At 41.5% G+C, this 13,587-nt stretch overlaps 1 protein-coding gene across 8 annotated transcripts in view; it reads right to left on the reverse strand.

Annotated features, from left to right (window-relative positions):
• DAAM1 (dishevelled associated activator of morphogenesis 1) overlaps window positions 1-13,587 on the reverse strand; it is a 192,367-nt gene that overhangs the window by 5,488 nt on the left and 173,292 nt on the right. For all 8 annotated transcript variants that reach the window (XM_036919117.2, XM_036919114.2, XM_036919123.2 and 5 more), the window contains 6 exons: window positions 12,427-12,533; window positions 10,522-10,610; window positions 9,491-9,659; window positions 6,067-6,174; window positions 4,285-4,345; window positions 1,230-1,361 (listed from right to left, as the gene is read on the reverse strand). In XM_036919117.2, coding sequence (XP_036775012.2) covers window positions 1,230-1,361; window positions 4,285-4,345; window positions 6,067-6,174; window positions 9,491-9,659; window positions 10,522-10,610; window positions 12,427-12,533 — 666 coding nt within the window. The remainder of the gene's footprint in view (window positions 1-1,229; window positions 1,362-4,284; window positions 4,346-6,066; window positions 6,175-9,490; window positions 9,660-10,521; window positions 10,611-12,426; window positions 12,534-13,587) is intronic.

A 13,587-nucleotide genomic window follows, 5' to 3' on the forward strand; every position in this document is an offset into this window, starting at 1 on the left:
AACTAGTCCCAGACTAAAGTTCCCACACTAAAATAAATTATTTTTTGTGAGTGTATTTTTAAATAAAAAAATTAACTGTCCAGTTGATTTTTCTAAAAATGTTTGTAGTACGTAATCTGTTGCCAGGTTTGGGGTGGAAAGGAGCAGCATTTCTTCCCTCACAGAGTATGTACTTCAAGGGGTGAGGCATACACGAACATACTTCAAGGGATGGGGGTCTATCACAGTGGAGGTTGCTGACATTAGTTGACTGATTTCAATCACTGGATATCAGAAGTTGGACTTCTAACAGCAGTCATTTGAACATATTTTGTCTTTTCATGTACTTAATAACGTTGGAGGTGGGGTTTAATGTTGAGATTAGCTAATATATCTTAACACGTCTACCCCTGACTTTAACCAGTATGTGTGCACTTTTATAAACAACCACCTGGATCTACAACTGAAAAGCTCACCACAGAGAAATGACATCCATTACTCAAGTATCAAAGCAATGATTCAAGTTAAAGCAAGAGTTTTGTGGCAACTGTGAGATGGGCAGTACAGAAGAATTTGACAGGGCGGGGTAGAGGCTTAATATCACTTATTAACAATGAGAAGGGGAATGAGAGAAAACAAGAGAATGTGTGCATGTATATGAATGTGTATGTATTTTGCAAGAGGAAATGAAAAGGGTGGGGGGATTTAAAGGTCTTGGTTATTAACCAACAAAAACTTTCCCTTTACAGGAAAACAAAATTTTGAAATAGCATTGATCATAAAGAGAAATGTCTTATTAAACAATATGCCTCTTGCAATGAGGCTGCAAATTAAAATGCATTTCATTTAGTAAGTTCTGCTGGAGATTTCAAGAGGGAGCATCCTGTCATCCTAAGATTCTACCTCAGGAGATCACATTACTCATAGGCACTGAAGTACTTGGCTACTGTCACACAGATTCACTTTTCATCCTACCTTGGGTTTTCGTAATCTACTCTTTGCTGGTTTCTAGAGATAAGTACTTCGATTCACTATCAACCAAGAGAAAACTGTTAAGTTTTTACTGGTTTTACCATTCAAATACTTTAAGGTCTTGGTAACCTGAAGGCCACATAGATCAGTTGACAAAATAGACAAAATGGGTGTGTTTCTATTGATCACAGTCCTAGAAATGAAAATATACTTAGAGTATTAACATCTGAAAGTACCAGCCCTGTCAAGCAGCACTCAGTGTACAAGGGGAGATTTACCAGGTCTTTAGCTTCTGCTAGAAGATCTTCAACATCAGAGAAGCTGAAGCTGGCCACTGTGATGAACTGGCTGACAACGGACACAAACTTATCCCCGAGCTGTGGGGGCTGAGACTTCTGATACTCCAGCTCCTTAAACACAGGAAATGGATGATGTCAGTGTAGTCTTCAAATGCAGACACACCTTGTCTCATTTTCCTTATGCCTCAAATTTAATAAATCAGAATGGCAAACAAAACAACACCTGTTCTAGAATATTTTCTGATTAAGATTTACATTAGCTCTTGTCCTTCTGCCCACCATGCCAGGGCCTTGTCCATGCTCACACATATTTGCCAACAGCAGTTTAACCAATTATCTGAATACTTAATCAATGTGATGCCTTATGCTAGCTTTAGAACTTAAGCAGATTAGTATTTGGATAAAATTAGTAGAAGTCTAACAAGTAATGGAGAGCAAACTGGATTCAAAGGGTATACGAATGAAAGCAAGATAATTTGTGGGTATTCTGTGCTCAGAATTCTGGTTCCTTGATTGTTTCTTCTCTCCCTCTCTGCTAAGTCTATTTACTCCCTAACTCACGATATCTGGGTCAGTCGAATTTCACCTGCAGCGTTTGGCACCATAATCATCTACCATTTTTCTTCTTGTCCATACCATTTGATTTTTGTGAAAAGGCAGGTAGGAGTATTAGTATGTTGTTAATTATTTATATTTTTCGTTACCTTGGTGATGAACACACAGATTATTCAAATCTACTTTCAATAATTAATTGCAACCACTGCCGGATGTACTTTCTTATTTAATCCCGCACACTTCTGTGAGTGGGCATGAGGGCTCCCACTGTACAGACACAAAAACTGAGGTTTAGAGGGATTAAATTATTTGCTCAAAGTCAAGTAGTTGATAGAGGCAGAATTTGAACTCAGGTCTGACTGATGCCAGAGTCTTAGTAACAACTACACTGTATATTAACTGACTGAAATTGGATCTATTTTATTTCGCGTCTACTTTGGCAGAAGTACCAACAATCAGGAGTATAGAGGTCACAGGCTATGGGTTCTGATTCAGCTCCCCACTAATCTAGTTCTTAGAAATGACAGCTAGGCTGGGCCTTGGTTTCTTCACTTGTAAAGGGAGGATAATATCCACATCACCATGAGGACCAATGAAATCATGCAAGTGGAAAGTCTTATAAATCATGGAGCTTGTTCTGATTGGAAGAAATTGCCACAATTCTAGTACCTTGGTCTGGAAGGTGAGCATGTGTGTGTGTGAGGTATAGAGACATGAAAGCAATTTAAAAGTGTTTCATTAATGCATAATTTCATAAGAATTCCATTCAAACAATATAAACAATTTGGGCAAAGCACTATTAGAATACATGGATATTTAGATGGGCCAATATCTGCCTCCCATTAGTTCCTTCAAATGCTGTATCTTGACATTTAAGCTGCCAGTGGTGGGGAGTGGGGGCCTCTTTCCATAGGAACCCCTTTCCTATGAAGAGTGTGTTACAATGTACATGACCCAGGGGCTGGAAAGATTTCAGCAAAACTACCCTTAGTAAACACAAAATCTCCTTGGGCTCCTTCTCTCATGCCTTGTTCTTAACTAGCTCAGATGCAAGGGTCAGAGCATTCATTATCAGGCTTTTGAGCTGCCATAACTGCCATGCTAGTTCCCAGAAAGCCCTCCACTGGGAGGAAATGGCAACCAATGAAGGCTATCAAACAAGCCTGGTCTCAAACTGCCCTTCTCCAGTTTGGCCTCTGAAATCCGAGGAGGACTGTTCTATGCCTTCACTCAGTCTCTTGGCCCACTGGGGCAGGGAGGAAAAAGAGTTCACTCAATTAGTTCATCTCCTTTTCTTATGATTCAGCAGCCACCTCTCCAAAACCATCCCCCTAAAAAAAAAAAAAAAAAAAAAGGGAAAAGAAGAAAACCTTACATGCTCTTTAATTAAAAACAAAACAGTAGACACTGTGACTCTAATTTTTATTAGAGCTATGTCTTTAAGGAAAACTACTTCCTATGGCATAGTTTTACTATTTAAATAAAAAAGAGGAAAGTCACTGTGGCATTACTAATGATTTGAAAGATACTTCAGAGAGGGGGACCTTTCCAAGCTGCCTGTGAATCAGTCTCCTTCGCCAAGCGCCAGACCATAGGAACCCTTATCCTATGAGTGGGGTCTCACCTGAACCCACCTCCTCACTGGGGGACAGTGTTAGGCCCATACCCATGAGGCACTGTGCATCACAGTCACGTTTAAGTCCTCTGCCTCCAGTATAGTCTGACCTGCTTTCCTTCCATGGAGGTCCAGGCCCAGATGGTCTCAAATACTTGGGACAACCTCCCTCCTGTGTAACCAACTTTTCCCACCTTCCTCCTAAGCCACAGATCAAAGTTTCTCTTTTCCAGAAAAGAAGCTTCTTCTAACACATGCCAGTCATTCCACAAACATCAGATTAACCTAAATCCACCCTCTTTCTCAAGGCACCTCTGCAATCACTATGCTTATCTGGATGTGGCCAGGCTGAGCAAAAGTACGTGTTCATTGGATGGGCTGCTCTTGGTCATTCCAACACCTGGGGGGCAAGGATTCTGAATCATCTTGGCCCCTTGCCTTTAGAACGGACTATACACCCAAATGTTTGCTCAATGAATGTTCCCCAAAGGACTGACTCAGACGCAACAGAGGAGTTCCACTGCTCTACTGAGAATGAATACCATTTATAAATAGAACATGGACACTGAGGGGACCCCTGAGGATCACCTAGCCCAATCCACATTAACAAGTACTGCCTCACAGCGAGTTAGTGGAACTCCGGGTCCAGTTTCCCAGTTTGGCTCCAGGGGCACCCCGATGACACCCTGCAGCCTGCAACAGAGCTGCCAGGCTACACACAGCCTGCTTTTGCTTCTTTGCTTTTGCTGCCTTTTTAATTTTTTGTTTTGATCAATAAATGTTTTTCCTGGCCTACCACAGGCCAAAGCACCCAGCAAGCTGAAGACAGTGAGGAGACACGATGAGAGCGAAGTGAGTACTCACCATTTCTACTGCCTTTAGACCACTTCTCAAGGTGCTGATTTCTTTGTCCAGCTCAGTCATGCTGTTGTAAATAACAACATGTTAGCATCCAACATGTGACTTAGACATATTAAATATATCATGGGTTTAAATAGTTCATGCTTAGAAGTTTATGCTAGTTTATTTTAAGTGTTTAAAAGTCTCTTCAATATTCAGATCTTACAGAAAGACAACCTTTTAAACTCATGGCATTTAGGAATGGAATTATATTTTTTGTTTTCTACAGCTAGCAGGTATATTACATAGGTTAGAAATAGCAGAATAGAAATACCTCCCATCTGTACAACTATATTTCATGTTTTGATTCACAAAAATCTCACTAAAGCACATTACTATATGTGGAAATAAATCTCTTGCCATATGTGGCTCCCTTTGAACAAGTAAAAGAAACTGGCTTATCCATGATCATGTTCACATCGTGCTCTTCATAATTAGTGTGTTGCTTTTCATTAAAGCTCTGCTGAAACGAATATTACAAGGTGATAGCTCTAATTTCAATCAACAAGGATTTTTCTTAAAGTTGTACTAACTAGTTTTCATTTTCATTACCTTTTTTTTTTAATGGAGAAAGCCTTCTGGGCTTCTCCCATAAACCTTTCTATTTGATGGCTTTTAGACAAAGAGATTACAACTTAATGCTTGCAGATAAGTCAGATGTAGACAAATTCATTTTTTAAACTTCATTTACTTTACCAATATATCATTTACTTTAACATTTTAATTTCATGTCTTACATGGTACATTTCTATCAATTTTACAAAAAAGGGAAAAAATTAGCCTGCTCCTCATACTTTTCAAATTCACTACAGAAAGATACAGTTTAAATTAAGTTTTACAAAGGCAGGGATCAAAGGAGGAGGAAAGAACAGCAAGGAAAATTGCCTGCTTCTCAGTCTCTGAAAAGTGCTGTGAAGTTTGGGTGAGCATTTGGCAACTTTCCATTTTATTTTTAGTTTCTTCATTTGCATAAGGACTGCTTTCCATTAAAAGGTCGCCTGGTTTTCTGGGAATGTGTGCACATGTGAAAACTACTAGCAACACCCTGACATTTAGGTCTGTTGGCTAAACCATGTATCCTCACTTAACCGAGGGTCTTCCTACCTGTATACTTTAATAGAATTATCTTTGAAAAGGACTAGTGAAACCACATTCCTTTCCTATACTCTTAATAACTCAGCAAATTAGGTTTTGCACAAGTTACATATTGCTTTCAGGAGTATTCCACAGGAGCTAGAACAAATATATATTCAAATCATGTAACACGTTTGAGTGGTTTAGAGATGGACTCAAAACTTACTTCATGCACTATTCAGGGAAGAGCAAACAGAAGGACCCCTTCCTTTATGTGTGGCTAGCTATATCTCAATGGCTAAAGCACTGTCCAAGCGCTTTAAAAACTAAAGGATTGTTTAGCTATGTCTTTAAGGAAAACTACTTCCTATGGCATAGTTTTACTATTTAAATAAAAAAGAGGAAGGTCATTGTGGCATTACTAATGATTTGAAAGATACTTCAGAGAGGGGAACCTTTCCAAGCTGCCTGTGAATCAGTCTCCTTCACCAAGCGCCAGACCATAGGAACCCCTTTCCTGTGAGTGGGGTCTCACCCGAACCCACCTCCTCACTGGGGGACAGTGTTTGGCCCATACCCATGAGGCACTGTGCATCAGTCACGTTTAAGTCCACTGAATCCTCTGCCTCCAGTATAGTCTGACCTGCTTTCCTTCCACGGTGGAGTACTTACTTTACTTTTGCTGCTTGAGGAATGTCCTGCAGTTCCTCATTTAGATTGAGAACCTTGGGGTATTTACTTTCCACAATAGTTATGAGATAGTGCAGTAGCGTGATGTTCCTGGGATTAGAGAAAGAAAGAGTATTTATTCAACATGGTTGCTGTCTGCATGATTTGTGTATTTAAGTGGCTGCACCCACAAGAATGCGATATTCCTGCATTCATTTCAAAGTTTGAAGGTTCCTATAAGGCAGGGATTTTCATGGGAATGTTATAAGGCAAGAGCCTATATGAGATTTACATAAATACATGTCAAAAGGAAGCATACATCTTCTAAAAGGGAAGGACAGGGGATAAGAATTACTTCTGGCTCACAATGAGCATCCATCAAAATCTGGGTAATGCAATGGTAATAAACCTGACCCACAGACAACAGGGCTGTGCCTTCTCAGTGTGCCACCCAAAGATGAGGTGTGTTCTGTGGCTCACGACCAGCAGTGGGGGTGGGGGACAGTGTTTGATCTACTACCGAGGACTGATATTTTTCAAGTCTAAAACTACAGAGCAGCAACTCAGTGATGAGAATTATTGGTAATTCTCATTTAAGGTTTCTTTGAACTGTATAACTTTTCCCCTTGGACTCCTTTGTTTTGCTGCTGCAGTACAGGATGAGCAAAGTGAGAAAGCCCCCTAATTCTGGGCTGGACCTGGGCAGTGGGCCAGGACTGTGCCATCATGGATGTGATATCCTTGCAGCTGGGAATCCACTTCCCAGTTTTGGCAACACTTCAGCTCCTGACTATATAACCCAGCTCCTCTTCCATGGTGACAGGGCTGGACCCTGGCTAACCTGGGTTGAAAAGGCGGGCATCTGATAACACATCTGATAACACAGTCTGGTCCCATCATCCCCAATTCCAGTGCACCTTACAGTCACCTGGACCCAAATGCCTGGGCCAACCAGAGATTCATCTAAAGGAATGAGGAGGGGCCAGGTGTGGGTATTTTTTTTGTTGTAAATTCCACAGTGATTCTAACAGCCAGGATCAAGAACTACTTGTCTACTCAAAGTTATGATAATCAGAACTCAAATGCATTTCTTTACAAAACTTCTATAACTTTCAGGCAGTTTGCTAAGTCACAACAGTCCCATGCCCCCTCCAAATGAAGGGAAGCAGAATTGTCAGGCATTTTCTTTTCCATAACAGCGAAAACCCCTTCTGGTTACCCCTGCAGCTTTACAAAGGTCCACGCAATCCTACTCCTCCGAGTCAACTGGCCCATATGTAAAAAAAATTTCCATTTTCCTTGCTCTCAATAATTCAAAAACAATTGCTCAGCCAAGTAAACAGTGGCTAATAATTCTGACTACTTATTTTGCTGTTCACAGAATCTACATGTCTTCCTATGTGTGTGCCAGGTGAGGGGCAGCGTGAGAGATTAAAATCCCAGCTACCCTCACAAGAAAGGGTAATGCCATTTTTATTCATTATTTCAGAAAAATGCTTTGTTAGAGAAATTTTATTTAATAATCATACATTAAATGGTTAGGGTAGAAAGACTGAAAACTAGACTAGAGCTTCTACATTTGTTTGCTTGTCAAATAATGCCTCATTTGACTGAATATAAATTCTGAAAGAATGATTTGATTATTCTCTGGTCATTACCAGAAACAGGTCTTCAATGCAGTGAATGCACACTTCATGATGACTGTCCCAACCTTCTGCAGTTTCATTAGATTCAAATATTCAGTGAGTGACTGCTTATAAGGAAGGCACTCTGCTAGGCACTATGGGTTTATAAGATATTGGTGCTACTTTTGGGGATCAAATACTCACAGACAGAAACAAGAGGGAAAAGAGAACAGAAATGTTTTTTACTTACTTATACAAAAAAAAAAAAGCCTTGTGCATTAAATTCACCATACCTTCAATAGGCAGATAATCATGTAGTAAGTGCCAGATTATTGGTGAATTTGCAGGGGGGGAGGGTTTGGAGCATGGAGGGCAAAGGGTATCGAGAGAGAGAGAGAGAGAGAGAGAGAGAGTGTGTGTGTGTGTGTGTGTGTGTGTGTGTTAGAAAGTGAGGCTAAGAGGGCGACAGAGAATGGGACTAGTCAGCGGTACAGAGGGTTTCTTCCTCCCCAACCTATAAGCCAGTTGAAGAGAACAGCCTTCCTTAAAAAGGTGGCTGTTGTCTATATGCATATAAGATGCTGCAGTTCACCTCTTACAGCCTCCAAAGAGGACCCATCTGTTGGCAGAGTACGGCTGTGGATGGGACCAATAGAACAGGTGTCAAATACCTCAAGGCAGTATCTTGCTTCTTGTGACTTTAGGCAAGCTAAATGAGTCACGTGACCCTGCCTCCATTTCTTTATGTGACAGTAGGTGACACAGCACTTGGCCTACGTACTTTACAGGCTGTTGTGCCAACCGAATGTGAAAGTGCTCTGAAAAGGATCAAGTGCTTACAGCAAAAGAAAAAAGGAGGTGTTGGTAAGAACTGCCCTTAATTAATCTATCTCTACAAGACACAAAAATAATGGTTAGCCTTATAACATAACCCATTGCTTATTTCTTATAGGGTGGATTCAAGGTTGCCATAACACAATGATTTGCTAACCCTATAGAAACTATAGAGAAAAAGGGCTCACTAGTCAGGAATAATTAGGATAACAGCCCATATGTCTACAAAGAAGTTGGGTAAAGAGAAGTTCACCTTCGAAACAATTACGCAAGTTCCTCTGAAGTCAGTGAGAACCTTAGAGAAACACAGTTCTCGGGCAACTGCAGTTAATATGCCTAATGACACTACCTGTTAACAACACCAGAACATTTTCACAGCTCATTGTCTCTTAACAAGAACCTGTACACCTAAAACACATTTTCTAGGCAGCATGTTAATGAGATAACCTAAACACCCAGCAATCCTCACCTTCTACCATCGGCTGTCAGCTTTTTTCTTTTCCCTGAACCTGGTGCCCTGGGGCGGGGTGCCTGGGGCATGCAGAGGCACTGCTTACCAGGGAGCTGGTCCTGCTGTTTCTTCAGCTGGGCACCAGTTGTACACATGTGCTCAATTTGATGAAAACTCATCAAGCTGTACATTTATGAGTAGTGAGCTTATCGTTGGTGTATTATACTATAATAAAAAGTTTACCCAAGAAAACCCCAAAAACAAAAATCTCAGACTAGATGATATCCCTACAGACTGAAAATGGATGACAAGTAGTTGGCCAGACAGGAGTTTGGGGATCCTGGTGGCTGTGAGAGAGATAGGAGAAGGGTCCATGTCAGAGAAGGAAGGGGCGTGAGAAAGAGAACCGCACACCAGAGACTGCAGGTCGTGGAGGCCCAGGATGCCCTGACAGTGCACACCGATGCCCTGACCTAAGCTCCTGGGCCCTCCAAGTGTTGGCACGCCCCACACTTACTTGTCAATGCTGGACTTGGTATCAGCAATCTTGTTCAGGCTGGATATCTTGAATCCATAAGCATTGCCTCTTTGGCCTTTATTCATGTAATTTCCAAATGCCAAGACCACTTCTAGCAACTGCTTCAGGGCACTGCTCCTCAATACCTCTTCTGAGCCAAAACGGATTGCTTCAAAACAAAGCGGGCAAAAGCAAAACTATTACAACTGAGACTTCTCAGTGATATCCATTCCAAATCCAGACACACAGAGTGAAAATGGAAGATTGGGCCATTAGACCACCAGGGAACACTTGCAAAACACCTACACTAGTAGCACAGAGCAAGGGGACAGGGACAGCCTGCTAAAGTTGTTCAAGAGACCCACAGAGAGCTGCATGATCCCTTCCTTTCTTGGTCGTTTTCTCAGCTGACTCATCAAGCATAAGCAGTTAGAAATACATAGAAGAAGAGCAACTGCATTGCCTGCATTCCTTTGCAAATACAGTCTTGCTTAGGGTGAATCAGATCTACAGGATTACTGATCAATTCCATTGATAGAAAAACTGGCCAAGTGTGTTCCATGTTACAGCTTGCAGGTATCACCAGGGACTGGGGCTCAAGGTAGGTCCCAAGTCAGCCTGCATTCTGTGGCTGTGCTCTTCAGTTGGCCACATTCCAAACATTTAAATATTTAACAGCCTCAAAATCAAAACATACAAGTCTCAAATCTTCCCTTATGAAAATCTAGTTAAGGTTCCATTGAAAGAAAGCTAATTACAGGCTCAATGCCAGTAGCAGTCAAGCTCCTCACGAACACCCAGGATGTCGAAAGCCCAGTTTTGCAGAGGAGCCCAGGAGGTGTGCTGTGAGTGCCAGAACCCAGGCTAGGCCAGCAAGCCAAGTGACGACCTGAAGTAATTATCTGTCAGAATTCCAAAAGATTTCAAGCAAAAAATCACCAAAGGGATCCTATTTACTATGTGCACTTGGATTGTACTTGTGAACAGGCACTTAAGATGAACATCTTTCCAATCTGGGGGCTTGACTTTACCTTCCACTTTAGGTTTCACTTCTGCCACACGCTCTGCAAACTTCTTTTTGAAGTACAGCGCTTGCAGTCTTTGCTGATAATGATTAATTCTGTAAGAGCAAGCATGCACCAATGAACATTTACTGAGTACATACATTTATGTTCACTCATGGATACAAAGGTGGAGGTACCTTAGAGCACCTCCCTCAAACACACACGCGTGTACACACACAGAGTTCCTCTCCTGGCCAGGAGCACAGGGCATGAGGCCAGCTTAGCCTGGGGAGTCCATTTCCCTCTGACCTATTCTGGGCAATTACAGCAGGATCCTTGCCTCCGGGCAGGTTAGGCAACCACTGAAAAATGGTGAGAGTTGGCTACTATTGACTGAAGTCCCCTTTTCCTTCCTCAGAGTCCCAGCAGCTCTTGGGAACAGAGAAGAGATAAAAAGGAAGGAAAATGTCGGCTCCCCATTTTGCTGCAAATAAAGGGCTGTTTCCCACCTTTCTCCCATGCTTCTTAACTTTCCACAAAGGTTGCCTTTGGCAAAACTGTAGAATTAACCTTGTTGCCAGCATTTTCTCCTCACATCATCTCCCCAGTCAGGGCCCCAGACCTTCCTCTTTCTTTACAGTTAGTTCCCCGTCTGCTCCTCCCAGGGCTGGCAAGCTCTCCCTTCCAAGACAGCAACTAGCCACTTGAGATAACAGGGATGCAAGCTGGCCTCTAATCACCAAGACAAGCTGCACTGTGTTGCTGAGGGGGTGGGGTGTGGGGCGGGCATCCTCACCCAGGCCTTCTGAAATCATGGCATAACCTGCCCTCCAGTGGAAGTTTGAGTCCAGTAGGACTAGGGGTCAGCTCCTCCTCCAAAACTATGCCACATAGTTAGAAGACCTGGGTTTGCAGCCCGGGTTCTTCTCTTCATAGGTGACCTTGAACAAGTACCTTAACTTCTCCCTACCTAACAGCCTCCCTGGCAGGGCTGATAGGAGAATTAAGTGGGATGATTAGTGCAAAGATCGAGACAAGCACTAAGTGGCAGCTATTATGGGTGGCCATCTATTTGCCTACATGTAAGGTTTCTGGGCACACCTGTCAAAGTTTTAAAACCATCCCTTGCTCTACAATAGTAAACAAAAAAGCAGATTGAGATGGGACAACCACAAAATTAAGTCTAGATATGGCAGAAATGTAGAATGAGAGGCATGTTTACCCTGGCTACCTGTGTAGGCTTTGGCACTCGGGGAGAGCTCTGCCCTGGGCCTGACTGAGAGTTTCAGGACCACCGGTCCTTGTCTAAAGCAGAATCCACTCCCTAGGCCTGGGATGGCAAACAGACTCAGCTCACATGCCAAACTCAATTATGAAGCAGTGGCTGCCCCCAAGGCTTTCTGCAGAAGGGCGGAGAAAGCTCGCCAAGGCTCAGTGGGCAGAGTGCCATGACTGATTAGTGATGTCTGCACATGTCGTGGTTTGACATCCAGACCCTGACTGGTCAGTTATGTGGGCTATAGCATAACATCACCAAGTTTGTCCAACTTTTTTTTTTTTCTGTTTTACAACTTTAGATGCTGAGGTACAAGGAGGAGTGAGATACAATCCTAAGAAGTCAAAGTGGTGAGGATAGTGACACTGACTGGAACCACGAAGAGTTTATGAATTGATTAGGTCAAAGTGCACAAGGCAAAGAGGCCCAGAATGCGAGAGAATTGTGAAGAAACCCTGAGCCCGGCTTACCCGTGGGCAAGAACTCACATAAACAAAACTGGTACCACACAAGTCAGGCTTGAGAAAATTTTGGAACTTGAAAAGACTTCAAGTTCAGCCAGGTTAACTGGCCCAAATAACTCAACATAAATACAAAGTTTAACTTCCTTAGGAAGATAAGGAGCTTCTTTACTTTTCAAGCATTTTCAAACTCACCGACTCATCTCAAAAAGGAATCTATCAGCCTTGGCCATCCGATCCAGTTCATGTTTATGTTCCTCCAGTAGGTCAATGTCACTTTTTTCAGGAACAAATTTCAAGAGCTAAAAAATACATGCAAATATTAAAAGTGAGGTTTATAATTTAAATTCTTGCCATTTTTCGCCCTTTCAGTTAATTTTTCCATGATGAAATTTTAACTTTTGCTTACTTTATAAGCTCTGTTAACAAGTGATTGTTAAGATACAACAGAAAAGAACAACTCTTCCCCCTCAGGTGGCCAAAAGGTACATACTTCCAGTTATAAGATTAGTACTAGCGGTGGTGACCAAACACTGCTGCATGATACATATGAAGGCTGTTAAGATAGTAAATCCTAAGAGTTTTCATCATGAAGAAAACATTTTTTTCTTTGTTTTCTTTTTCTTTTTCTTCTATCTATATGAGATGATGGGGACTAACTAAACTTACTGTGGGAATCATTTCACAATATATGTAAGTCAAACCATTATACTGTACACCTTAAACTTATACAGTTATGTATATCAATTATATTTCAATATAAATGGAAAAAATCATTCCATTTTTACTTGAAAGTAGTTAAATTGATGTAAGATTTGTTCCTGGCATCTTTCTGTTCTACATTGCTTCTCAAATCAAAATTGCTTTAAGGAAGTTCTATGCCAGGACCCACTGTGCATGGACCATCGAGGGACCCTGGAGATTCAATCCTCTCATTAGAAGATGATACAATTCAGGTCCAGAGAGATTAAGACACTTACCAAGGATTACAAAGAAAGTTCATGTAACTGTCAGAAATAGAGGCTAGGTTGAGTCCCAGCTATATACTTTTTTTTCTATTAGTCATGCTGGAATGAGTATCTCTGTGTATTTCCCATTCAGTTTACTTATTCCTCTGGTTTATCTAACTCTATCTCATTTTTTTGCTCCATATAGAGGTGAATGAGAGGAACACAGTGGGGTTTTAAGTGGGAATATTTCCATATTTTATTTTGGAGGAAGAAAGGATCATGGAATGTGGAAAAAATAGCAATAGTATTTAAAGTTGAAGAAGCAGTTTTTTATGTGTCTGATTTCCTTTAAAGGTACAAATATGTATATATGTATGGGCAGGCCTGTGTATGTGTGCAGTTTTCT

The sequence above is a fragment of the Manis pentadactyla genome, chromosome 11 (assembly GCF_030020395.1).
Source record: "Manis pentadactyla isolate mManPen7 chromosome 11, mManPen7.hap1, whole genome shotgun sequence".
Classification (NCBI taxonomy): domain Eukaryota; kingdom Metazoa; phylum Chordata; class Mammalia; order Pholidota; family Manidae; genus Manis; species Manis pentadactyla.